Genomic DNA, 27,536 nt, shown 5'->3' on the forward strand with positions numbered 1-27,536 from the left:
ATTAAACATTAGTGACGCCTCCTTTAAGATACCAACTTAAACAGAGGCTGTGATTTCTCTTCCTGCACCGGAGGGACTCTTCTCGCGCCTCCTTCCGGGGATGTGCCGCCCGGCAGATCCCTGGCCAGTCCCCTAATATCCGATTCAGGGGCCGGGCGTGGACACCGTCCCTTTCCACCAGCGCGGGCGGCCGCAGCTGCGGGCAGGCACGGGGCGCGCGGCCTGCAGGGGGCGCCCCAGGCCTCGCGCGAGCCGCGGCCGGGGCCGGAAGGGGCGGTGGCTCCGCGCCCGCGGCGGGGACCGGTGGCCGGCGGAGGTACGCGGGGGCCGGGCGGGGCGCGGGGCCCCCCGCAAACGCTTGAATCGACCTCCCGGACCCGCTGCGGAAGCCCGGAAGGGGGAGACGGGCGAGCAGGAAAGCCCGGGCGCCGGGCCGGAGGAGCGCGCCGCCGGCAGAGGGCCCGGCCCGGGCGGAGACGCGCCTGCAAGCGCGGGGGCCTCGGGGTGGCCGGGGCCGGGGTCGCCGAGCGAGGCCCGTGGGGCTGCTGCAGCCGCGCTTGCCGTCTCCTCCCGCGGGTGGCGGGCGGGGATGAGGAGGGCGGGCACGTGGCCTTCCCGCGGGGCCTCTGTGTTGTGCAAGCCGTGGGGGCTCTGGGTCCCACCCGGCCCGGCAGCTACAAGCGCCAGGCTCCGGAGAACGGGCTTCTAGAAGGTGCTGCGGCCGATCCTCGGGGCCTGGTTGCCATCCTGGATGGCCGAGTTCAGACTTTGTGACCTTGTGCAAGTGAACTGGGTCTCAGTTCCTCGGTTGTGACATGGACTTAATAAAAGCCACCCCAGGGCCCATTAAATGTGTGCAGAGACTGCGGCACGGTGCGCTCAGCAGTGCTCCGTAGAGGGCGGGAGTGACTGTGGTCTGTCTGCTTTTGACAGGAATGGAGGTACGCTGGCGAAGGTCTGTCCTTCGGCCGGACAGGTGAGGACGATGGCCTGCTCATTTTTTCCTTAAGTTGCAAACAGCCATTCTGGATGAGCAATAACTTATCAAGTTATGATTCAGAGAGGAATATCCTATTTCTAGGCAAACCTCTGCTGAGTAAGAGCTTCATTCTTAAGGGGAGCTTCTGGGTGATTCCTGAGGGGAAGGTGGTGAGTCGCAGCCCCTTGTCCCTGTGGGGACCAGGCTTTAGGACTGAAGGGCAAGGCCAAATCAACTGCGGGGTAGGGGAAAGGGGCCGAGTCAGAGCAGAGGCCGAGGGGGCGCTTCTGGATCCTGTACCTCCTGGGAGCCAGACACAGTTATGCTCCCTGACCCATACTGCTGGTTAAAATTTGACCAATCCGAGGTATCTTGAGTTTAAGCACGGAGGTGTTGGCCGATGAAACAGGATTGTAAATCAAAATGGCCTCAGGATTTCTTGTAACCATGGAGGCAATGAGAAGTCGAATTGGGGAAAGGAGAGAGAGGTCACTGGGAGATATTTCAGGGGTTGGATAGGTTGGGTGTTGCTTTGTGTTGCTTTGCCCCCCACGGATTTGTCACCCTTTTCCCCCTGGGTGACGGAGCCACAAAGGATTACTCAAAGCCCATCTCTTCTGAGCAGTGAGAGACCCCGAAGTGGTTAACTTCCCCTGGGAACGCTCAAGGGAGAGGCAACCCTTCCTCAGGAAATTAACCCTGAATTGGGGTTCTCTTCCTGCATTTATTTTCCAAACCAGGAAGTTACAGGAAGAGACATAGGTGGGGTTATAGTTTAACAATATAGGCTGGTAACTTTCAGTGAAACAAGTCAGATGACATTCCCTTAGACAATTAAGTGATCCATTAACAAAAGCTTGATCTTAGCAAACATTCCTTCTTACCGCAACTTCTCAGTATCTTTGCATAACAATCAGTAACTAGTCTGTCCTTTAGCCAGCAACCTGCTGTGCCACAAATCTTTATCTTACACCAGAGACTTATAGCCTGAGGAAAATTTCCAGTCCTCCGCAAGGTCAATATTTGAAACTGCAAGGCTTTGGAAAACCAGGCCCTGTGAAGTACATATGCTTTATAGTATATTCCACACAATTGGGAACCCTGAGGACAGTAGCATTGGGGATGGTGAGGAGAGGGGACATTAGAGGGCTCCGGCTCTTTTCTTCCTTGGGGGAGGGGAGGGATGGTTCTCATCTCTCTCCTCCCCAAACTCATCAGTGCAGAGGTGATGGGGAGGCATTTCTGGTTGATTCTGGCTCCCTGTGTGGGGCACTGGGGCAGGTCAGAGGGCATTGTACCGTAAGCCTGTTGTCCTGCCCACTACCACACCTCCTGCTTGACACCTGTGAATGGCCTGAGTCTTCTGGTCTCTGGTCTGACCTGCACTGACCAGTAATTGTGGCTGATGACTGGAAGTATTCTGGCTTCTTAGAATTCACTGGACTTTGTCCTGTGTAGGAATTATTCCCAACAAATAGATCTATAATTCCTGGTGTGACAAGAGAGTGGGATTTGCGTTCCTGAATTAGAAAAGCAAGTTACTAGTCTTGGACCCTAACTCCTCTTTGTGAGAAACTACCGTTAAATAAAAATTATAGGAGCCCCTTGTTTTGGACTAAGCTCCTGCACTAGGCCCCAACAGACCAGAGCAAACTAAAATGGAGCCACTCATGCTGAGGTTCTGAGTCACCAAACCAAAACTGAGTTACCTGCCCTGAGAAATCAGGAGAGAGAGAGGACAGCCTAATTTCCCAAACAGGCCAGTTTCAATTGTCACGATAATGAAGTTCACTCTGCTTTAATCCTTACAACAAAAAGTAACCTGAAGTTGCCCGACGTTAATCAGAATTATTTCTCTATTGTTCTGTTTCCCCGTTTCTGCCTTACAAGGAGAGTAAGTGAAATAACCTAACCGCTCTTTGCCCTTTGTTTCTGTTTTCCTCAGCCCTTTTTCTGCTCAGCTTATTGGAACTCTTACTCTACTTTATGGAATGGCATGTTTCCTACTTCTAGAATCGCAAATAAAGCTAATTGAGGTCTTACTAAATCTGTCGTAATTTTGTCTTTTGACACTACAGAGATGGAAACCTTAAAATCTGGGAATAAAAGGAGGATCCTTCCCTCATGGATGACAGCCCAGGTGGCTGAGAAGAGAGTGGTGCTGGTGAAGACCCCCAAGAGAAGCAGAATGGCTGCCGTGCCGGTGGCAGCAGCGAGGTGGGACCACTTCTGCCCTGGGGATTCCTGGGGAGAATCAGGACGGCAGGAGAGGCTGGGGCCAGGTCTTCCAGCGCTGGCACAACAGTGGGGCAGGCAGGCGTCTCAGTCGGCAATCTCTGAGCTCCGAGGGGTGCAAAGGCTGTGGGTGGGAGGCAGAGTGAGTTGTCCCCTCACAGACAGGCACCCACTTGGGCATCTGTGTGGGCAAGTTCTCCATGGTTGGGCCTTGATTGTCAGCACATGGAGAGTGGGCTCTACACATTAGCCAGGCCCTCAGATGCTAGTTGTCCAAAATGCCAGTCTCTTCATTTGTGACAAAAATTGTAACATCCCGTGGGCAACATCAATGGACCAGGGAGTCCTGTCTCCTACATGGTGCCTTCTCTCCCCATGGACGGATCTTGAGGGATGGACAGATGAGCAGCAGGTTGCTGGGCCAGCAAGAAATCAGAGGCTGCGGGGGCAGGTAGTTGAATGGTGGGGTCTTCAGGCTGCCAGCATCAACTGGGAGGGGACATCCCTGCCACCCTTCGAGCCAGGGCATGGGGCCCTCAGTGCCCGCCTCTCTCCAGCTCTTCCTTTTCTAGGCTTTTCCTTCGTGATCGTGGCAATCTTTCTCTAAACATGTGCTCCGTTCCGGGACGTTCCGGTCAGGTCTTGGCCTGATGGCTGTACCTGCTCGCTTCTGTTGTGTGTGTGTGTGTGTGTGTGTGTGTGTGTGTGTCAGTGTTTGGTTCTCAGGAGCTCGCTGTCATTCCCTGTTCCCAGATCCTCACAGAGGGTGGGAAGTCCCCCACTGTGGCCCCCGTGCACCCCCATGCCACTCACTGTGCCGCAAGGATGAGGAAGTCGCATTCGGACCAGGGAGGCTCCTCAGCACAGAGGCGTTGTCACTCTCATCCTGGTGGGACGGGTGGGGTATGAGACCCTCTCACTGTCCTTTTCTTCCTCCTCGTGAGACTGTCCCCACGGACGGCTTCGTGTCTTTGTTTCAGACCCCCTGCCGTGAAGACTGTGTACTGCATGAATGAAGCCGAGATGGTAGATGTTGCTCTGGAGATCCTGATTGAGGTAAAGTCACCGTGTCTCTTCCTTCTTGCAGGACCAGAAACTCTTCGTGGGCAGAAAGTAGGCCAGGCCCTCGGTCACTGTCAGTAAGAGAGCCACCTTGCTTTCCCAGGCTGCCTCGGGGGTCCCACTGCTCTGCAGCCCGCCACACCCCTTGCCCCTTGCCTAGCTCTCCCAGACCCGCTCCCCTCGGCTCTCCCCCCATGGGTGTGCACCCTGTGGGCTGAGCCTCTGGGCTAGATGCCTGGGGGGGACGTGGGTGTGTGAGGGAGAGCATGCCCTGTTTGGGGGTGACTCTGTGTAGTTGTGTGCACCTGGAGAGGATGTGAAGTGTTTACTTGTCTGTGTTCTCAGAAAGGGTCTCAGCAGGGTGAGATGATTCTTAACCTTCGCACCTGTCCTTGGCGGAATGCCGCTGGACTTTCCTGCTTCCTGAAGTCATGACAATTGCACCGCCTTAGAGTCGTACAGTAGTTTATAGTTGGCCAGGAGCTTTTATATAGTGTGTTATCTCAATCCTGACAGTAGCCCCATGGCCTAGTTAGTTTAGGTACTATTATCCCCAGGAAATTGAGACTCTGGGACTTTTCCTTAGATCCACAGACAATAAGTGACCAAGCTTGGGCCACACCCATATTTTGTACCCTGGGCTGCTTCCCTTCTGTCACCCTGCCTTTCCAGACATGCTTTTTCTATTTGTTTCTTTTTCTTTTCTACTCAGCTGTTCCTCCTGCCCCTGCCTGCTTCTCTCCCCTATCGGTCCTGATTTCTTCAGGGTGAGGAGGTGGTGGTCGGGGGAGGAGAGGGTGCACAGGGGTGGGTGCTCACGATTCAGGAGTGCTGGCCTGGTCGCACGTAGGCTCCCCAGGTGCTTCTGGTTGTGTCCTGCGTCACTGACAGGCCACCAGCATGTCAGGGAAGTAAAGAGTGTATGTTGTGCCTGCCTCAACAGGGCCACAAACAGGAAAAGCCCTGGGAGCAGCCGTCTCTGGCCGGCACTGATAAGCTGGAGCTCTCCCCGCCCTGCTCCATGTCACCCCACACGAGTTCTGGGAGCAGCAGTGAGGACGAGGACAGTGAGAAAGATGCTTCTGCTCCAGGCCTCAGCCCTTCTCCGGGGCCTGGGGGTTCTGACTCTGCCTGCAGAAGCCACAAGGAGGACGAGGATGCGTTAAAATACGTCAGGGAGATATTTTTCAGCTAACGGACAATCTGTTCACTGGATGGTCTGCTGAGGGCAGCTGGAGGACAGCTGGGCTTCTGCTGGGGGCTGCCCGCAGGGCATGGATGGTGCTGTCTGTGCCCCCAGCTTTGTATCACCCTGGGCCTGGCAGATTCACCTCAGACCAGAAGCCCCGGGACGCTTGGGTCCTTGGGGGCTGCCGTTTTGAGTGTATGGAAGTGAGGACTCAAAACAAGTTTCTGTTAGAATTCCTCTCCGTACTGTGCCCTCTCCCAGCTCAGAGGGTCTGGAACCCCAATTGTCTCTTTTATTCAGTTACCAGGTTCCAGGGAAAATGAGGGCAGGTGTTCCAACTTATTGGAACCAAAGAGACAGCTTAATAATCATCAAGGAAAAGGACATCTGCTAAGTACACTGGAATTCCTACAGTTTAGTCAGCATGATCTCTCCCTAAGGAAGAAGCCTGTTTTAAAAATAGTTTCCACCCCAAGGCAATCCACCAATGAGCTCTCACGCCTCCAGCCAGCCTTGAAGGCAGGTGGGCTGCCTGCACTGCTCTGTCCGCCTGGGAGCTTGAGGCTCACACAGACTGGCAGGCCAGACGGGCCTCCTCCCCGAGCTGCCACCTTCCTTCCACCTGCCGGCCTCCGCCTTGGTCTGTGAGCCCAGAGGAGACGCTGAGAAGAGATCACGCCAGACTCCACGTTTCTGCCTCTGTATTTAGTGTGGCTTTTGACAGGCATAGAATTAGTAAATCATTTGCTCTACAGGTTTTCCAGTATACAGGTGCTGAAAAATACATGAAGTTCCCCAGTGCATGAGTTGTGCTTGCATCCTGTCCCATTTGGGTTGTGAAGTGAAGGGGTACAGCATGTGGGGGGAACACTTAGCCTGTTCGCCTTCTCCTCCTGCCTGTAGGCTTGGCATACTCCTGGGTCACAGAATTGGAAGGATTTGCCTGCTGACTCCTCTGCTGTGTCTGGCTTCAGGTCCAGGGGCCTTTGGGGGAGAACCTGCAGCTCTGCCAGGGCTACTCTTTGTGCCCCATGTGTGCTGTCTTTGTTGAATTCTCGAGAGATCCTTCCTGGGCCTTTGGGGGTGGAGTCGTGGTGAGGGGCACCGGGATCTGTTCGCCACAGACAACAGAGTGGAAGCTTGCTAACCAGGGCTAAGGGACATTAAAGTGATCTCTTTTGTTACCATAAACCTTTACTGACATTTTGCAAATCAGCCTGGAAACCTGGCCCTGGGACAGGAATCCTTACCTCCCCACCCTCCTGAGGCTAGAGTAAGAACTGCTCAGATCAGTTAAAGGAGGAATTGTGTGACAATGAGTTTTGTGGTTTTAGGGTGTTCTTGGGATCACTGGACGTCCCAAAGGACAGACAGAACTACACTAAGAAGCCACAGGTGCCCCAGCCACCCTTGCTGCCTCTCGGCCCCCTTGGCGCTGGGGGCCGTGCTCCGAAGCGGGCTCCCCCTGTTGGAGCTGGAGATGAACATTAGCTATGGAACACGATGGCAGAGAGGACCTGCTAGGCCACGAATTCTCTGGCACCTTCTCAGTGGAGTTAGAATGGACCCCTTGCAATCATGCAGCCTTTAGACAGGACTAGCAGCTCTCGAGCTTGCTCTTGTCCTTCTCGGCCCTCTGAGGGAACAGAACCGTGGCTGTAAGCAAGACAATGAGCAAAGTCTGGGCAGTGCCCAGAGCTAGACACCCAGGCCCCAGGAGGGACAGCCTGACCCACTTCCACACATAGGAGAGGAAGAGGCCCAGGCCGCTGGCCAGCAGCACAGATGCCGCCTCCAGGAATCTCACGGCCAGCTGCCACTCTCCCTCATCACTGTTGCACTGGGCCAGGAGGAGAGGCAGGGGGACAAAGAGGGTGAGGACCAGGGCCCCGTACACTCCAAGCCTGGCCAGGGCCAGGCCAACCCGAGGCACCCCCAGGGCCTCTAGCTCAGGGAACTGATGACATTGCAGGGAGCCTGCGTCCTCGTTCCACAGGCAGAAGTTGTAGAAGCCGATTCTCAGGTTGGGTAGGTCAGTGAGGTTGCCAGCCTTCCAGAGGAGAGCATAGAATAGCAGGGAGATGACCACAACCAAGAGGATCATGATGCCCAGGAACGGCAGGTGATCGCTCCGCCACAGCCTTGGGACGGCCATCTCTCGCTGTTTGCAGGGGTACCTGAGGGGAAGTCACACCAGTGAGTGTCCAGTGTCTTCGCAAGCTCGTGCTTTCCCTTCTGCCATTCCATAAAAACCTGTGGAAACTTTCCCCCCAATCTGCCCCCACCAAGGACAAGCAATTCAAGGTAACCTAGAGCCAGGACCCCCTTGGTAAGTTACCAGCTGCCTCTCTGGTTTGAGGTCAGGAGGAAAAGCCTCTCCCAGGCAGCTTGAAGGCCTGAAATGTCTTTACTGAAGTGCCCTTTGGTCAAAGGCTTTGCTGCAGCCTAACTCCAACAAGCCATTGGAAACATTTCTGAGAGAGTTTCTCAGACCCTTATTGAGGGCAGGTTCTGAATGGGGTGAAGGACAGGGCCCACTGTACTAGGGACCTGAAGGTGGAGGAAGGTGCCGAAGACCTGGTAGAGCCACGGTTCTCACCGTGGCTGCATGACAACCACCTGGGGAGCTATAAACACTATCCCTTGCTGGGCCACAATTCAATCAGGTCAGAACTTCTGAGCTTGGGGCCGGCCCTGGTGTGTTTTCGAAGCTCTGCAGCGCATTCCAACGTGAGCTGGGGCAAGGACCACAGCGCTACTAGCCCCACTGTAATTTCACCTGCCTGCCCTGGGAACTCATTCCTGGGTCAAGACAGGATGCCCACTGGTGATGGAATCACATCATAGCACTCATTACTTCGAAAACATCTACAAATTTTTCCTGATAACGATAGTAATGTATGTAAATAGTAATATAGGAAACAGAAACTATTTTTAAAGGAAAAAAATATAAAAATAACTTTTATTCCGTCACGCACATAGAACCACTGTTAATATTCTACCAATATTTTTTCCTATGTGTGGATGTATTTTTAATCATACTGTTGAAAATAACTCTTTTTTCACCGAATATTGTGAACACTTTTCAAAGCTGTTAAATATTGTTTAAAAACATGATTAATGGCTGCTTAATAGTTCACATCATAGAATTATCCATTGCAATATTGTTAGACAAATTGTTTCCATTTTTCGCCATTATAAGTGATAGTGAAGACGCTTGTACAAGTCTTTTTTTTTTTTTTTTTTTTTTATTCTACTACTGGAAATTTATTAGGGAAAAAAAGGTACATGGGAAAATATGGAGGAAACTAATAACACCAGATAACTAAGATAACCTAATAACCTAGATAATTAAGATAACCGCCTAGCTAAGCCTCACAAAGACTTTTTTATTTAATTTAAATTTTATTTTGTCAATATACATTGTGGTTGATTATTGTTGCCCCTTACCAAAACCTCCCTTCCTCCTCCCTCTCCTCCCTCCCCCCCATCAATGTCCTTTCTGTTTGCTTGTCGTATCAACTTCAAGTAATTGTAGTTGTTATATCTTCTCCCTCACCCCCCGGTTTTTTTTGTGTGTGTGTGTTTCTGTGTGTGAATTTATATATTAATTTTTAGCTCCCATCAATAAGTGAGAACATGTGGTATTTCTCTTTCTGTGCCTGACTCATTTCACTTAATATAATTCTCTCAAGGTCCATCCATGTTGTTGCAAATGGCAGTATTTCATTCGTTTTTATAGCTGAGTAGTATTCCATTGTGTAGATGTACCACATTTTCTGTATCCACTCATCCGATGATGGACATTTGGGCTGGTTCCAACTCTTGGCTATTGTAAAGAGTGCTGCAATAAACATTGGGGAACAGGTATACCTTCGACTTGATGATTTCCATTCCTCTGGGTATATTCCCAGCAGTGGGATAGCTGGGTCGTATGGTAGATCTATCTGCAATTGTTTGAGGAACCTCCATACCATTTTCCATAGAGGCTGCACCATTTTGCAGTCCCACCAACAATGTATGAGAGTTCCTTTTTCTCTGCAACCTCGCCAGCATTTATCGTTCAGAGTCTTTTAGATTTTAGCCATCCTAACTGGGGTTAGATGGTATCTCAGTGTGGTTTTGATTTGCATTTCCCGGATGCTGAGTGATGTTGAGTATTTTTTCATATGTCTGTTGGCTATTTGTATATCTTCCTTAGAGAAATGCCTATTTAGTTCTTTTGCCCATTTTTTAATTGGGTTGCTTGCTTTTTCTTGTAAAGTTGTTTGAGTTCCTTATATATTCTGGATATTAATCCTTTGTCAGATGTATATTTTGCAAATATTTTCTCCCACTCTGTTGGTTGTCTTTTAACTCTGTTAATTGTTTCTTTTGCTGGGCAGAAGCTTTTTAGTTTGATATAATCCCATTTGTTTATTTTTCCTTCGGTTGCCCATGCTTTTGGGGTCATATTCATGAAGGCTGTGTCTACTCCTATTTCCTGAGGTGTTTCTCCTATGTTTTCTTTAGGAAGTTTTATTGTTTCAGGGTGTATATTTAAATCCTTAATCTATTTTGAGTTGATTTTAGTATGTGGTGAGAGGTATGGGTCTAGTTTCATTCTCCTGCATATGGATATCCAGTTATCCCAGCACCATTTGCTGAAGAGGCAGTCCCTTCCCCAGTGAATAGGCTTGGTGCCTTTGTCAAAGATCAGATGGCAGTAAGTGTGTGGGTTGATTTCTGGATTCTCTATTCTATGCCATTGATCAGTGTGTCTGTTTTTATGCCAGTACCATACTGTTTTGGTTATTATAGCTTTGTAGTATAGCTTAAAGTCAGGTAGTGTTATGCCTCCAGCTTTATTTTTTTTGCTCAGCATTGCTTTGGCTATGTGTGGTCTTTTATTATTCCATATAAATGTCTGGATAGTTCTTTCCATTTCTGAGAAAAATGTCTTTGGAATTTTGATGGGGATTGCATTGAATTTGTATATCACTTTGGGTAGTATGGACATTTTGACTATGTTGATTCTTCCAATCCAAGAGCATGGGATATCTTTCCATCTTCTTGTATCCTGTCTAATTTCTCTCAGCAGTGGTTTGTAGTTCTCATTATAGAGATTTTTCACCTCCTTGGTTAACTCAATTCCTAAGTATTTTATTTTTTTGGTGGCTATTGTAAATGGGCAGGCTTTCTTGATTTCTCGTTCTGCATGTTCACTATTGGAGAAAAGAAATGCTACTGATTTTTGTGTGTTGATTTTGTATCCTGCTACTGTACTGAAATAATTTATCAATTCCAAGAGTTTTTTTGTAGAGGTTTTAGGCTGTTCGATATATAGGATCATGTCATCTGCAAACAGGGACAGTTTGACTTCATCTTTTCCAATCTGGATGCCCTTTATTTCCTTCTCTTCTCTGATTGCTCTGGCTAGTACTTCCAACACTATGTTGAATAGGAGTGGTGAGAATGGGCATCCTTGTCTAGCTCCTGTTCTTAAAGGAAAAGCTTTCAGCTTTTTCCCATTCAGGATGATATTGGCAGTGGGTTTGGCATATATGGCTTTAATTATATTGAGATACTTTCCCTCTATACCTAACTTATAGAGGGTCATTGTCATGAATGAGTGCTGAATTTTATCAAATGCTTTTTGAGCATCTATAGAGATGATCATATGGTCCTTGTGTTTGAGTTTATTAATATGGTGTATCACATTTATTGATTTGCATATGTTGAACCAACCTTGCATCCCTGGGATGAATCCCACTTGATCATGGTGAATAATTTTACATATGTGTTGCTGTATTCTGTTTGCTAGTATTTTAGTGAGGATTTTTGCATCTATATTCATCAAGGATATCAGCCTGTAGTTTTCTTTTTTGGTTATATCTTTACCTGGTTTTGGTATCAGGATGATGTTTGCTTCATAGAATGAGTTTGGGAGATTTGCGTCCGTTTCAATCTTTTGGAATAGTTTGTAAAGAATCGGTGTCAATTCCTCTCTGAATGTTTGGTAAAATTCTGCTGTGAATCCATCTGGTCCCGGGCTTTTCTTTGTTGGGAGCCTTCTGATAACAGCTTCAATCTCCTTTATTGTTATTGGTCTGTTCAAATTTTCTACGTCTTCATGGTTCAGTTTTGGGAGCTTGTGTGTGTCCAGAAATTTATCCATTTCCTCCAGATTTTCAAATTTGTTGGCGTATAGTTGTTTATAGTAGTCTCGAATGATTCCTTGTATTTCAGATGAATCAGTTGTAATATCGCCTTTTTCATTTCTAATTTTTGTTATTTGAGTCTTCTCTCTTCTTTTTTTTGTTAGCCATGCTAATGGTTTGTCAATTTTATTTATCTTTTCAAAAAACCAACTTTTTGATTCATTGATCTTTTGTATTGTTTTTTGGTTTTCAATTTCATTCAGTTCTGCTCTGATCTTAATGATTTCTTTCCGTCTGCTAACTTTAGGTTTAGATTGTTCTTGTTTTTCTAGTTCTTTAAGGTGAAGTGTTAGGTTGTTCACTTGCCATCTTTCCATTCTTCTGAGGTGAGCATTTAATGCAATAAATTTCCCCCTTAATACTGCTTTTGCAGTATCCCACAGGTTTTGGTATGATGTATCATTATTTTCATTAGTTTCAATAAATTTTTTGATTTCCTGCTTGATTTCTTCTTGGACCAATATGTCATTAAGTAGAATGCTGTTTAATTTCCATGTGTTTGTATAGTTTCCAGAGTTTCGTTTGTTATTAATTTCTAGTTTTAATCCATTGTGGTCTGAGAAAATACATGGGATAGTTCCAATTTTTTTGAATTTATTGAGACTTGATTTGTGACCTAATAAGTGATCTATCCTGGAGAATGATCCATGTGCTGATGAGAAGAATGAATATTCTGAGGTTGTTGGATGGAATGTTCTGTAGATATCTGCCAATTCCAATTGGTCTAGAGTATTGTTTAGATCTTGTGTTTCTCTACTGATTCTTTGCCTAGATGATCTGTCTAATATTGACAGTGGGGTGTTCAGGTCCCCTGCTATTATGGTATTAGTGTCTATTTCCTTCTTTAGTTCTAATAGAGTTTGTTTTATAAATCTGGCTGCTCCAACATTGGGTGCATATATATTTATGATTATTATGTCTTCTTGATGCATCAGTCCTTTCATCATTAAGTAGTGTCCCTCATTGTCTCTTTTTATGGTTTTTAGTTTAAAGTGTATTTTGTCCAATATAAGAAAAGCTACTCCAGCTCGTTTTTCTTTTTGGTTTGCATGGTAAATCTTTTTCCATCCTTTCACTCTTTGTCTATGTGAGTCTTTATGGGGGAGGTGGGTCTCTTGTAGGCAGCATATAGTTGGGTCCTCCTTTTTAATCCAGTCAGCCAGTCTGTGTCTTTTGATTGGGGAATTGAAGCCTATTACATTAAGAGTTGTTATTGAAAGGTGTTGATTTATTCCTAGCATTTTATTGGTTGTTTGGTTGTCTTAGGTGTCTTTTGTTCCTTGCTTTCTGATTTACTGTTTGGTTTCTGTGTTTGTTGGTTCCTTAGGTTGTAGATAGCGTTTTTGTTTGCTTGTTTTCTCTTCATGAATGCCATTTTTATTATACTAGTGGGTATTGATTTTTCTTGGGTTTTTATGGCAGTGGTAGTTATTTTTCAGGAACCAAACCCAGTACTCCCTTGAGGATTTCTTGTAAGGGTGGTCGTGTGGTGGTGAACTCCCGCAGTTTTTGTTTGTCTGAGAAATATACTATTTGCCCTTCATTTCGGAAGGATAGCCTTGCAGGGTAGAGTATTCTTGGCTGGCAATCTTTGTCTTTTAGTATTTTGAAAATATCATCCCATTCCTTTCTAGCTTTTAGGGTTTGTGATGAAAAGTCTGATGTTAGCCTGATTGGGGCTCCCTTATAGGTGATTTGACGCTTCTCTCTTGCAGCTTTTAAGATTCTCTCTTTGTCTCTGAGTTTTGCCAATTTGACTATAACATGTTTTGGAGAAGGCCTTTTTGGGTTGAATACGTTTGGAGATCGTTGAGCTTCCTGGATCTGAAGATCTGTGATTTTTCCTATACCTGGGAAGTTTTCTGACACTATTTTGTGGAGTATGTTTTCAATGCAATCTCCATTTTCCTCCCCTTCTGGAATACCCATGACTCGGATATTTGAGTGCTTAAGGTTGTCTGATATCTCTTTCAGATTTTCTTCAATGTCTTTGATTCTTTTTTTTTTTTTTTTTGTCTGCTTGTGTTATTTCAAATAGCCCATCTTCAAGTTCAGAGGTTCTCTCTTCAACTTCGACAAGCCTGCTGGTTAAACTCTCCGTTGTTTTTTTTATTTCGCTGAATAACTTCTTCAGTTTGGCAAGTTCTGCTACATTTTTTTTCAGGACATTGATTTCCTTGTACATTTCCTCTTTCAGGTCCTGTATACTTTTCCTCAATTCATCATGATGTCTAGCTGAGTTTTCTTGTATCTCATTCAGTTTCCTTAGAATTATCACTCGAAACTCCTTGTCAGTCATTTCAAGGGCTTCTTGTTCTACAGGATCTAGAGTTTGAGATTTATTAACTTTTGGTGGTGTACTTTCTTGATTTTTGGAATTTTGGTATCTTTTTTTTGATGTTTATTTATTGTGGCAGGGGGTTTTTCAGTCCACCGGTTTGAGACTATTGACTAACTAAGATGTTGCTGTGGTTGCCAATTTGGTATGGCTGCCTCCGTGACTGCTCAGTTGGCCTCTAGTGCCTTGTGTGTGTGGTTGCCTCAGGTCTTGGGCCTCTCCAGGTAGCTACCTCTCTGGTCAGCTTGGACTCTGCTGGGCTGCTGGATCACGGGGCGGTACCGCAGGGTGTGTGGTCTCTGCTGAGCTTCCACTTCCCATGCAGGACTTCTCTCTGTTCCGTGCACTCTGGCCCGGGCTGCTGGATCACGCAGTGGCGGCCTCACAGGGTGTGTGGTTTCTGTCAAGTCTCCGCCTCCCTAGCCAGACGTCTCTCCACTCTGTGCTCACTAGGCTGGGCTGCTGGATCTCCCAGTGGCAGCCCCGCAGGGTGTGTGTTTTCTGCTGAGTCTCCGCCTCCCTAGCCATGCGTCTTCCCGCTCTGTGTGCACTGGGCTGGGCTGGGATGTGTCTTCCGCAACCCTCATCTATCAGCCGGGACTTCAAGACCCTGCTCGGCACCGCCTCGCCCCAGAAGTCTACCAGGTTTCTGCTAGGCACAGACGACCGGTCGCTCTGGGTGCCTTTGTAGCACTGTGTAGATCTTTCTCGGGACTTATCACCTTCCTCCTGGTATCGCGGTAATTTGTGTACTTGTCTTATCTCCCACACCAGAGCATGAGCTCCTCGGGGGAGGAGCCCGCAGCACACGGTTCACCTTTGAATCCCCCTGGCGTGGACCGACTCCGGTGCTCGCCCGCAGTCAGCTCTCTGGCAGGTTCAAGTGAACTCGGGAACTCTCCAACCACACCATTCCTAACCAGAAATCGGTTAGGCGTTTTTCCGAACTGGTGGCCACAGAGATGGTATCTGCCTCCCGGTAACAGGAAGTTTATCGGGGGCCAGGGCCCAGGGTGCAGTGGAGTGACATTCGGCCCAGCCCGTACTTCCTTGCCCTCCCGACGCTGGCCGGGGATGCCCCACGCCACCAGCCCCGCCAGAGAACCGCGGAGGGAGTGGGAGGGGAGGCCGGCCCGCAGGCCCCAGGATGCCCTGCGCCGGGGCAAGCAAGTGGGAAGGCTCAGTGAGGAGCCGAGCCGGGCGAGGAGGACAGGCCTGGCCGAGCCAGGCCGGAGCCGCCACCACCTGAGAAAATGGAGGCACCCCCGGGGTCGGTGAGTGGCCCGGTGGGGCAGGCGGAAGCCGGGTGGGCGTCCGCGCCCCGAGCAGGGCCGGGCCGGGGGTCACTCATGGGGCTGGGCCGGGCGGCTCCCTCTCTGCCTCCACATCGTCGCCGTCACCGTCCCCGTCCTCGGCTGCCACCGTCTCCGTCCTCGGCCGCCACCGTCTCGGGCTGCTCACTCGGTCCTGCGGCGCCTCACAAAGACTTTGAATGTTTCACAATCTAGTAACTTCGTTGTCATGGGCAAAGCTTTTTCAAGTAGAACAGTAGTCAAAACAGCACTCTTTGTAGATAATGCTCAACTAAAAGTTTCTTGGTTTGTGATTTTTCCATTGGTTAGGTTTAGTGGAGGGTCCCTCGTATCCCCGCTCCTGGAAAGCGGAGCATACAAGTCTTGTTTGGAATCTGATTTTTCCTTAGGGTAGATATCTAAAGGTGCAGTCACTGAGTAAAAGGTAGAAATATCTTTTAGTGATCTTCCTGCATATTGCCAAACTGACCTACAGAAAACTTGCTAATTACAGTCCCTCTAGTCATATATAAAAATGCCCATTTCACTATACTCTGTGTTTTAAAAAAAACCCTATTTTTTTAAATCAGAAGGTCCTCTTCAAATTAGCTTCTAAAATAGTAGTCTATACCTTTGTATATGTACACTATACCTCTCTATATGTATGTGCTTATTTTCCAATATGGAATGAAAGAGCCATTTACATCAGGAAGTACCTGGGACCACAGTGCTACAAGCCTGATGAAACCCAAGGTGCTGGGGTCAACATCAAAACTGGTGTCCTGAAAGTCTCAGCCAAGACTGCCAGGTAGTGAAGTGAGTGGTGGCCATTGGTAGCCCTGGGGAGGGACCCAGAGACTATGCAGCCCTGATGCTCAATCTTTGGGGGGACTCCTCCAGGGGAACAGCCCTCTCCTCTTTCGCAAAGCTGACTGGAGGGTCTTTCTGATTCCACACACTACCCTGGTTCTGCAAGACCAGAAAGGGACCAAATGGAAAATAAGAAGATGGCACAGGCAGCTCTGTTCAAAGGACCTGATTGTGTGCCAAAAATAAGAAGCAATATTTATCAGTGACTCCCTTGGCAGAGAGGCTGGTACACTGGCCAGGGTGAGTAGTGACGGCCTGAATCTGTGCTGCCATCACCTCCCCATGGCCACTGCTGTCCTGGGTACTTGGCACCACGGTGCAGTTCGCCTGACTTCTGCCTAGGGCTTCTCCAGAGGAGCCCAGTGGGGACACTCAGAAAGGGAGGAGTGAGGGACCATCTTGGCAGAGGCCCTGGCAGCTGCCCCTCCATGGCACTTATTGTTCAAAGGCTCTGGAGGCCTGAGAGGCCAAAGCCCCACTGATTGAACATAGGTGGGAGATTCTTGGAGCAATGATGGTTGCTACAGAAGGAGTTATCAGGAATAAAAAAAGGTGGCTTTAGTCCATACATTAGTAGACTGGTATAAGAAGTTTTAACCAGTCTATGGTATGGGAAAAATTCCCAACAGGAACATACTTTGTATGGTTTTGCCTCTTGAACAAATGTTTGTAAAAGCCTATATGTGTTTTCAATGGCTTTAGGTATTTTAGGGTGTGGAATGGATTTCCAGGGTGGGAGCCCCGACATACACGGATATGTAGGAGATGTGGGCTGGCCTGCCTCGCCTCCACTGTGCGGAGACCAGCTAGGATGGGGGGCGCCTTTGCTCAAATGCTCCTTCTTATCTCTCCTCTTTGTATCCTGTTACACTTGGGTTAAAAAAATCCACATTATTATTAAACACTTGTGACTTGAAAACAACTCAGTTTTTAAAAATTCCCGTGGCTCCTCCTCAGAGGAGATTGTGTCAGCCACCTCCCCATGCTGCGCTGCCAGGTGCTGCGAGCCTTTGTTTTTGACTTCCTCCTTTTCTCTCAGCTGACCTTTCGGAGGTTTTAGATAGAGGGAAACAAAATGAGACTGGAGCCAAGAAGCCTAGGGCCAGGCATGCAGAGAAGGAGGCAGTCCCTGGTTTTCCTTTTTCTTCTCACCTCCTTCTGTGCACATGCTGTCTAGGTCCCAGCGCCTATGCCTGGTGCTAGAGGCTCTCCACCATCTGGTGCGACTTAGAACTTGAATTTGCAATCCTCTAGTGAGATCCAGCACTCTTTTGTTGTCCACTCTTGCTTTGTGTCATCTGGCATCTGCTCAGGCTGTGCCCATTGCCATTTGCCCAGCCTCAGCCACTCCCCAACTCCTAAGGTCCTACCCTGTTTTCTGTTTCTCCACCTACCAGTCCTCACAAGCATTCCCCGACTGCTTCAGCCCTCACTCTGGGTTTGCCATAACTTCTCCACTAGCCTGTAATCTCTGTGAGGAACAATTGTCATCTATTTTGCTATCCATTCTATCCCAGAATGGTGCATCATACACAGTAGGAACTCTTTTTTTGAATGAATGAATGAGAATGCTGCGTAGTATCCTTGAGTTCTTTCAGGTGCATATCTTATGTACGTATCTGAACACCACGCAGGGCTTCTTGAGCGAGGGGCCGTGTTTTATGTCTCATGCGTACTCAGTACAGTGCTAGGCTGGTCCATCCAGGCTTCTTATTGGAAATATGGGCAGACTTAGGAACACATGTATGGAGAGGTTGGAGGCTAGTCCTAGCTTCTTTTTCTAAAAGTTTTGCAGTGAAATATATGGCTATTTGGTTGGAAACCCCATGACACTCTTCTCCTTCTGCTCACTCTGCTTTCCCAAAAGCCTCCCGTTTTTTTTTAGTTTTCAACAATCCTGGTAATCACGTTTTCACCACAATGAGCTTTTAAATTTCCTTTAATAATAAGCCAGTGCTTCCTTCAGAGGGCAAAAGAGGAGACTGCTGAGTCATCGTGGCCATTTTTAGATGAATGTTTTCCTGTTTATAATAAAGTAATACATGCTGATTGCAGAAAACTAGAAAAATATGTGAAAGCGTAAAGACTAAAAAACTTCTGTAACTTCAGGTGTAGAAATAGCCACTCATTCTATAATGTTGTTTTTTATAGTTTAGGGCACATGAATATATATGCTTGTATTCCACTTTGTGAACATCATTATATCATGAACATTTCCCCATGTCACTAAAAATGTTTCCTAAATATTACCTTCATAAGGGCTGCAAATAGCTGCATCATAGTTTGTAGTTTTTGTACATTATGCTTTATAACATTATTTTGTAATATTATAATGCTATGGTGAATACGTTTGTGAATCAGTTTATCTTTCTACTAGCAGTTTAAGAGAATGCTTTTTTCATCTCATCCTCCCTAATATTGCATATATTCTTGAGTCTTTTCATCTTTGCCAAGAGGCAAAGAAACAGGGTGAACAGAAGGTCTTCCCAGCATAGGTTTGCATTCCCAGTCCTGACTTTAGATGTGAACTGTTCCTTGCTAAGAAAGAGCCACTCCTTGCCTGTCAGGAGCACTGGAGAAGGGTTGAATGAGCAGAAAGACCGCTTCTTGCCTTTGACCCTTGCTTATTTACTTAAGATGCCTAAAGGACCACTTGCTCTCTTGAGCTGAAGAATCAAAGTGAAATTTACAGACCATGCATAGTACCTGGTGTTCCTTTTCCATAGAGAAAGATTTGTAGCTCCAATCTCCATCTTCCAGGCATACTTTGTACTTTTTTCCTTATATGCTAAAGTATTTATTAGCTTAAACATTATAACTCTATCGTATACCAATAGTCATCATATACTTATAACTTCTAATTTGTCACTGCTCCTAATCAGTTACGCAGTACATTCTTATCCCAATACTTGAGATCCCCACAAACTCCCTTCTCCTCTACTTGGTCTTATACAAAAAGCAAACACAAATCCCCCCTCATTCTGTTTTTTTCAATTCATTCTTCTTATCTGATTGTCTAACGCTACTCAGTAACCAGGCTTTACATATCTCTGGGCTTATTTAGTCTCTTGCCATCTACCTGAATTCATTACCTACATGCCTCTGTCATTAGTATTGCTCCCAGGGACTTCTGCCTTTTACACCCCCCCCCCCACTGTCCCCTCACTAGCCTCTCAAGAACCTTCCATTGTCCTTCATGTCACATGAGTACTCATCCACCACCAGTGGGAATTCTGTTTTAATCATTAAGCGTGCCCAGTGGAGAGGAGTACAGAATGGCCCGTTCAGCTAGAGTTCCCTTTCTAGGAGGGTGGGGACATCTGAATTCCGCCATCAGTGAATAATATCACATTCTCTACCCAGCAGCTGTTCATGTGTTCCTGAGCTGGCTACCGAAAATGACTTGCTCCCAAGCGGTCCCTCTTTTCTTGGGCTACATTGTTAGTACTTCGACATTTTTCCTGCTTTCTTAGGGACAGGACACCTCAGTGCTGTCACTGCACATACTACCTCCTGGACTTCTATGATTCTTGCTCTCCCTTCCTCAGCTTCTGCTACTATGGCTTCTTGGATATTTTCCAAAAACCTCAAGCAAGTTTGTGGCTTTTGTACTTGCCATTCCCTCTACCTGGAAGGCTTTTCTATCAGTCCTATGTCTCCCTCCCTCCCTCCTCCAAGTCTCTGCTCAAATGTGCCTTCCTCAGTGAGGCCTTCTCTGCTCAGCATTTTAAACCCTGCCACGCCCGCCTCCACAACACCCCGCACCAGTGCTCTCTGCTCTTCCTGATAGCGTGTACCACCATCCAACATTCTACATGTCGTGCTGATTTCCTCCAGCCCCCAGTAGAATGTAAACTCCACCAGGGCAAGGACTTTTGTCTGTTATTCATTTTTATGTATCTATTTATGTCTATATCACCATTCTATCTGTCTAAAACCTTTTACTGTTCTATTCCCAACACCCAAAACTGCCCCTGGCACCTAGGAGGAACTCAACAAATACCTACTGAATGACGTATGCATGAATGAATGAACGAGTGAATGGCAGGAACGGCACACACAGCTTCTCTTACACTTCTCCCTCTGTCTGTTTTCTTGACTTACTTCTCTGTCCTGGTTCTCTTCCTCCTGGTCCTTCAGTCTCTCTCTTTTTTTATTCTTCCTGTTTCCTAAATGTAAGTTTTCCACAAGTTTGTTCTTTCTCAGATACGTCACCCAAGCCTGCGGCTTCAGAATTGAACACTTTGAGACCACCGGAGAGGGACACTAGTAATGACCACTGAGGTAGGGGGCCAAGCTGAAAAGAAAAAACAGGTAAATCATCAGATTCTTATTAGTTACAAATTCACTTCCTGGCCTTTTTTGTTTGTGGTGGCTGGCCAGTACAGGGATCCGAACCTTTGACCTTGCTGTTATCAGCACCATGCTCTAACCAAGTGAGATAACCAGCCGGGCCCCCTGCCTTTCTCTTTACTAATGATTTAAGAACTTCATGGGGGCCAGAGAGGGGAGAACTTGCTTTGAGAAATCTTTTCAGTCTTTGGAAGGGGTCTGAGAAGGAATCTAATCTTATTGTAGGGCTTATTAATAATTGAAAACAGACCTCAAAATCTCTTGAGCATTTATTACATGCCAGCTCTGTGCCAAGCACTTAACAGGCATTATCTTTTTAACTTCTCACAACAACCCTATGAGGAAGATTTACTATTTTTATCTGCGCTTTCCAGAGGAGAAAACAGGCCTAGTGAGGAGTCTTGCCTGAGCTCACACAGCCTGCCAGGCAGCATCGTCTCTGTCACTGTGAGAACCTGCGTCTGACTGGCAAGAGCCTGCTGAGGGCCTGGGCCCACACTGCGTTATCTCATTTAATCTTCACGGCAACCATGTGCGGATGTGACTGTGTATTCTCACTGGATGTGGCAGAGACAGTGTGGAATAGTGGTTCTGAGCGTAGGCCTGGAAGCTATGTCTTCTGGGTTCAAATCCCAGCTCTTCCATTTACCAGATATGTAACCTTAGTTACTTAACGTCCCTCTGCCTAGTTTTCTGATCTGTAAAATGGGCATAATCATAGAAGTTATTTTGTAGATGGTTATGGAACTTAAACGAAGTAATTCATGTACAGCACTTAGATCATTACTTCGTAAGTATTATTTAAGTTATAGTCATGCACCACATAAGGACGGACCACATATACGATGGTGGTCCCAGAGGATTACATTGAAGCTGGAAAGTTCCTATTGCCCAGTGACCTAGTGATGTCATAGCTGTGGTACCATCATAGCACAATGCATTATTCACGTAGGAGCAACAGGCTATACCATATAGCCCAGGTGTGTAGTAGACTGTACCGTCTAGGTCTGTATAAGTGCACGCTATGATGTTTGCACAACTATGAAATTGCTTAATGATGCATTTCTCAGAACGTATCTCCCTTGTTAAGTAATGCATGACTGTATTATTGTTCTAGAGACGAAACTGAGGCTCAGAGAAGTTAAGCCCAGGGCCACACAGCCTGTCAATGGTGGAATTCTAGGAGACAGACAGTGCTGGCATTCGGGAACAGCTCTGGTGAGCTGTCCTCATTTCTGGGTGGTGCTGGTGATTCCAGGATGCAGCTGTCATGTTGTGAGAGCAGCACAGTGTGGTGGGGACAGCATGGGCTGTAGAGCCAGACTACCTGGGTTCCTGTTGCTGTCACTAGTCATGGGACCTTGGGCAAGTTATGTAGCCTCCGCTTGCTTCACACCCTCATCTGTAAGGCATCAGCTGTCACCTTCCTCGTGGGGCTGCTGTGAGACTGAAATGAGTTAATGTATGTATAAATGGAATAGTGCCTGGCACATGCTCTGGTCATGATGACGAAGCAATGATTTGGGGGAGATAGAGGAATGGAGGGGGGAGGGAGGTAGAGATGAAGGGTCAGGTGTGTAGCATAAATGGCAAGAGGAGAGAGAAGAGAGGCACAGGGAAGATGTTAGAATAAAGCCAGAACAACAGAACTGGACGAGGCACAGAGCAAGGGCAAATGTTTACTTGTCCAAGGAGGCCACCAGCCCTGGCTAGCATCTTTATGGTTGAACACATTTAAGACTAGTGTGTTTGTGGTTTATTTTTGTGGGTGTGGCTCCCACAAAAAGGGAAGAAGAAAGGGAAATGTGTCATATTTCCTTTGGCAGAAATGTGAGTCCAAGTTCTACTTTTTCAAGAACGGGCTCCTGCAGTGTTTCTCAGATGTATTGTAGTTAGGTGGTGGCAGCTCTCTGTGGATAGCCTTCTAGGGAACCAAGCTTTTAAGGAACACTGTGATTTTTTGATTAACCTAATTTGCATGTAAACAAAAATAGCTTTACCAGCAGAAATAGGACTACACCGTGAGATTGTAACAGGAAGTCAGAAGTGTGAGTTGAGGCACCCACACGTACAAGAAGCCATTGAAATAGCTGTTTGAATGGTTCCATTAATATTTACTTGTTATCTGTTCAATTATTTTGTTGTTTATTAGCTCTTACTGGCAGATAATCCAGCTGAGAACAAAGGTTACAAAAAACTTAGAGGGAAAAAAATTCCTAAAAATAGGAAAATGTGTGCAGATTCGGGGCCCGTCCTCATTTAGTTTTTATTGGTAGGACTCCACAGTCCAGTTTCTGGGAGGCTGAGTCACTGGACCCAAAGCAGAGCTTGAGGATCACTAGTACTAGAAACTAGTTCCTGCCCTTGCCTGTGGTGCTGGTTCTCCTGTTCCAGGCCTCTCTCCTGAAATTATGGTGGAGATTTGCCACCCCCCTTCCCCTGATGAGGCCAGGATTTCAACCTATGGCAGTATTAATGACACATCTTGGATGATACCCTGAGGCAGAGGCCCTGGGCATCAGTGACACACAGGGCAAACCAAAGCCTGCCTTCATTGAGCTTGCACTCTAGTTGCGAAGGCAAACACCAAATACATTTTTTTAAAAAGATCACTATAGCTAAGGAGCTCTCAGCATCCAGTCAAAATGGCAGAATAGACAGCTGCCAGCATCACTCTCTCCCACAAATCAACCAATTTACAACTATAAAAAAGCAACAACAGCCAAGCTGGGGCCTCTAGAGCTCAGGGGAAGAGGAGGAGAGACCTATGGAGTGCATGAAGGCAGGAGAAGCCACAATGAGAGAAAGGAAATCTGCTCTGACCATTTCAAGCCCTGGCTGCTTCTAGGCTGGAGCTGCTGAGCACATGGAGCAGGAGCTGGCAAAAGATGCAGCTGTGCCCATTGGATAGAGTTGCTTGGAGGCAGCAGGGGAGAAGAGGGCTTTGGTGGCCCCCAGGACAGCAAGACCACTAATAGGGTTCCCGTGGACCCATACAGGAGCGAGGAGCCACAACAACTGAGAAAAAGGAGCCACTCAGAGGCCAGTGAGTCACTGCAAGGGACAGGCACATGTCCTGTCCCATGGGAAGTGTTTGTAGCACTGGTGGTGGGAGAGACGGGCCCACCAGGGGACACTGGGGCACAGCAAGGACAGCTGATCTGCCCCCCAGTCAGCGCAGGACCACTCAGAGGAGACTGGTCAGGAATATAGAATTGCAGGGGGTGCAGTTTGATGAAAAGACTCAGGCCCAGACCAGAGTTTCTTTTTTTTTTTTTTTGTCTTTTTTTTTGTGACCGGCCGCACCGCGCTCAGCCAGTGAGCACACCGGCCATCCTTATATAGGATCCGAACCCACGGTGGGAGCACTGCTGCGCTCCCAGCGCCGCACTCTCCCAAGGGCGCCATGGGGTCGGCCCCAGACCAGAGTTTTTACACAACCCGGCTGCACCAGATCTCAAGAGACCTGGAAGTACCTGTAAAGTCAACCATTAAAACCTGAGCTGCACAAAAAGCCTTCCCCAAGGAATCAGCAGCAAAGCAGCAATTTAGCTCAACCACACAGCTCAAGTGCTGGTCCCCACAGGAAGTTTCCCCATATTAGAATTAAGCAAAGGACAACAAATTAGTTCCAGTGCAGGTGGGAACAGCAAATAATCCAACACAGAAATGAAAGAAAAAACAAAATACCTACAACTAGAGACAAAGTTTGATATTAACTAGTAAAGGTCTCATTTCACCAAAGAATACCTATAACACCTAGAAGGACCAGAAGTCCTCTGGGCTACCAAGCCAGGGAGGCGGGAGGGCTGGGGGCGTCAGCCATGCCCCCTGACACCTGCAACCAGCCCAGTGATGACCACTGAGCTGCCACAGGAAGCATCCCAGGCTCCCAAGCTGGGGCGTATTGAGCAGGGAGCACTTACGGCACACCCCTGTGACATCTGCTCCCAGCCCAGCAATGACGAAGCCACCACTGGAAGCCCCCTGATCTCCCCTGCAGGAATGAGGGGGTGCCACAAGGATCAACCCTGCCCCTCCTCCTCCCTCCGTCTCCCACCCTATTTTCTTCTCCTTTCCCCTCTCCCCTTCTCTGCAACTGCTCCACAACATCACAGAATGTTAAAAAAAAAAAAAAGTAATGTTAATAAATAAATCTTAAAAAAATAAAATTAAATAAAAAAAATTAAAAAGATCATTATAATTTTTAAAAAGCTTTGGGAAGGAAATAAACAGGGTAACGTGAGGGAGAGAAACCGGCAGGAGTAAGTGAAGATTGTAGGCCTCTGGTCAAAGTCCTGTCTGCAGAAGAGACATTCGGTTTAAGGCCTGAAAGGGTTTTTCATTAATCCTGAAGCAATTGATTAGCTAAATTAAAAAAAAAAAAAAAAAAACTATTTTAGGTCCTTATCTCACTCCACATACCAAAATAAATTTCACATGGACCAAAAAGTGAAATGTAATGGACAAACAGGTTAAAGAAAAAAAAAATCTAGAAAAGTAAATATTTAATTTATGAATGAGAAAGACCATTCTGAACTAAAAGCAAATCAAAACTACAAAGAAAAAAATTGTACAGATTTAACTATTTAAAATATAACAAAAACAATATAAAAACAACATAATATAAAATATAAAATATAAAAACAACATAAATAAAATTAAAAGTCAATGAGCACGAAAAGTATCTACAAGTATGAAATAATTAATATATAAAATGTTCATGCAAACAGTTAAGAAAAAGATTGAACACCATAAAAATGGACAAGGAATATGAAGATAATTCACAAAAGAAAGTATAAAAAGTAGTTCATTAAGTTGAAAAAAAAAATCTATACCTTTCCTAATGTAATTAAAGGTATGCCAAGTAAAATAATCTGTGAGTTTCCCTATTAAAACTGTAGGTAAAAACTCTTGATGATACCAAGAGTGTGGTAAAACTGGCATTATCACACAATGATGGTGGATGTGAAAATCTGTAACAACTTTCTAGAAGGCGATTTGGCAATATGCATTAAAATCCCTAAAAATAGTCGTATCTTTTTTGCCTAGTAATCCCATTTTTATGAATCTATCCTAAGGTAGCAATCAGAAATGCAGTCAATTACACACACACACACACACACACACACACGCAGGAAAATTCATCACAGTATTACTTTAATGAAAAATGGAAAGCAACTTGAATGCCCCATATTAGAAGTAAACTATGACATGTCAAATTATGACAAACATGATGCAGCTTTTAGAAAAAGCACGTATAAAATCCCACTTTACAGTATGACTGCATCCATATAAAGAGGCATAGAAGAAAGAGACGAAGTATTTCCAAATGTGAATGTCACCCGTGATATCTCTGGCTGATGGCATTATGGGCAATCGTTCTTTTCTTTTTGCACTAAAAATGCTTCCAGAATTATGTGCTATGTTTATGAAAAAGTGAAATTTATAAAACAATCATAAACAGGTTTAGTAATTAGATAATTGAGAAAGGGGAATATGTGAAAAATCGAAAGAATAATGTCACATGAAATGACCTGCAGACCCAAGATTTTGCAGGGATGGGGTATGAGAAGATGATACTGAAAAATACACTTCAGTTGTCATGAGGGAAGAAGGAAAGAAGGAAACTTATCCTTTTTTTCTTCTCGTAGAGCCTTTGAAGAAGTGTAATGGAAGTGATCAACAAAACAACCCACATTAAAAAAAAAAAAAAACTTTTAAGATATGCACCAAGAGAACTAAAATCCCACCATTAATTTCGATCGGGACATGAGAAGCAATGTAGTCTAACAACATTGGGTCTAAAAATCTCTTAGATCCTATTATATTCTTCAAGTCAAGAACACAGGTCTTTCTGACAATCTTGATCTTCGGTGCGTAAGAGTACATTAAGGTTTCATAGAGTTTTCATAACTACCTTTGAGTGACAGCTTAGGACTGCTGGTTAGTGATCCGCCTACTTCTTACCTGCACAGACTGTGTGCAAGACCCTGCTGCACACAGTCAGCCCTGTGTATTTCTAACCAGTAACACTGCCATTGCCTTCATCCTTTCTGAGGCCAGAGATACCCAGGGTGATGCTGAAGAGGGTGGAGGGAAGGAGAGCAGAGGGTAGACGGATCGATCATACACAGGAGAGAGGCAGGAAGGTCACACACTGAACAACCAATCACTTCCCCTACGTGTACCTCAAGAATGTGAAATATCCGCGCAGAAAAACAATTTTCTTATGAGGTGGTGGCATCTGGGCAAGCTGCTGTACTTGTAGGGAAGGTACTTACAAAAAGAAGGCGCAGAGCCCACAGAAACACTCATGAAAGGAGGAGCAGGAAGTCAGGTTCGATCGATGGTTCCTTCTCACTGGCTTCCTGATGTCAGGCTCCAGAAACGAGGACAGAAGACGGAGATGGCAGAGGGATGCAGCCCTGAGCGTGTGTCCCGGTCGCAATCTCAATGGTGCCTGAGTAAACAGCTCTGAACTTTGGTATATTTGTGCTGACTGATGTCACGATCAGCTGATTTCACTTTCGTTTCTTAACTTGCCTGTGCTCATGACTTTTCGGAAATAGGGAATGGAAACAACTCTTTGTTGTTTACCAGACCACTTTCTTTACCCACACTGGAGCCAACAAACCAACTGACTTAAAGAGCAGGTAAATGGCTTAATTATGTCACACAGTAATTCTAGAAAGGAAAGTAGTCGAAGAACCCTCAAAGCTCCCAGTGATTTAAACTCCAAAAACAACCTAGAATCTTCTTCAGAAGGGACCTTCCAGATCATCTGTTCCAAGCTCCCCAGTGGTTGGGACCCAGGTCACCTCCTCCTCATTCCCTTGGGAAGCAGCTCTGCCACCTGACCCCCCCCCACCCCCCCACCCCCGCCTTTTCAGAAATCCTCTTTGTGATGATGACTGGGCTTCTCTCAACACCAAACTTTGTCTCCGTAGCATTCTCTCTAAAGCATCTAGGACCTTGTTGGAGCAGCTGGAACATCTATTTTATTTCAATATAAGAG

At 46.4% G+C, this 27,536-nt stretch overlaps 2 protein-coding genes across 3 annotated transcripts; one reads left to right on the forward strand and one right to left on the reverse strand.

The window, feature by feature from the left end:
• The first annotated feature begins 246 nt into the window (after positions 1–246).
• CYREN (cell cycle regulator of NHEJ) lies at positions 247–8,444 on the forward strand. Of its 2 annotated transcripts, XM_063098968.1 has the most exons (5): positions 263–316; positions 934–976; positions 3,058–3,196; positions 4,195–4,270; positions 5,220–8,444. In XM_063098968.1, the coding sequence occupies exons 3-5, from the start codon at positions 3,060–3,062 to the stop codon at positions 5,469–5,471; spliced, it is 465 nt and encodes a 154-aa protein (XP_062955038.1). In that variant the 5' UTR covers positions 263–316; positions 934–976; positions 3,058–3,059; the 3' UTR covers positions 5,472–8,444. The 2 variants fall into 2 exon arrangements, with proteins under 2 accessions (XP_062955039.1, XP_062955038.1); XM_063098969.1 differs by lacking the exon at positions 934–976 and having other exon boundaries at positions 247–316.
• Positions 6,165–26,968, reverse strand: TMEM140 (transmembrane protein 140). Its single transcript, XM_063098967.1, has 3 exons — positions 26,803–26,968; positions 20,270–20,462; positions 6,165–7,642 (listed from the first exon to the last, which is right to left on the reverse strand). Exon 3 carries the CDS (start codon positions 7,618–7,620, stop codon positions 7,063–7,065), a length of 558 nt encoding a protein of 185 aa, XP_062955037.1. The 5' UTR covers positions 7,621–7,642; positions 20,270–20,462; positions 26,803–26,968; the 3' UTR covers positions 6,165–7,062.
• Positions 26,969–27,536: the final 568 nt, after the last annotated feature.

Source organism: Cynocephalus volans, chromosome 6 (assembly GCF_027409185.1).
Source record: "Cynocephalus volans isolate mCynVol1 chromosome 6, mCynVol1.pri, whole genome shotgun sequence".
Lineage (NCBI taxonomy): Eukaryota > Metazoa > Chordata > Mammalia > Dermoptera > Cynocephalidae > Cynocephalus > Cynocephalus volans.

Coding starts and splice junctions, on each gene's coding strand:
- TMEM140 (XM_063098967.1), bottom strand. CDS start 7,620: ATGGCCGTCCCAAGGCTGTGGCGGAGCGATCACCTGCCGTTCCTGGGC.
- CYREN (XM_063098969.1), top strand. CDS start 3,060: ATGGAAACCTTAAAATCTGGGAATAAAAGGAGGATCCTTCCCTCATGG. Junction 3,197..4,194: donor GTGCCGGTGGCAGCAGCGAG/GTGGGACCACTT, acceptor TCTTTGTTTCAG/ACCCCCTGCCGTGAAGACTG. Junction 4,271..5,219: donor CTCTGGAGATCCTGATTGAG/GTAAAGTCACCG, acceptor CTGCCTCAACAG/GGCCACAAACAGGAAAAGCC.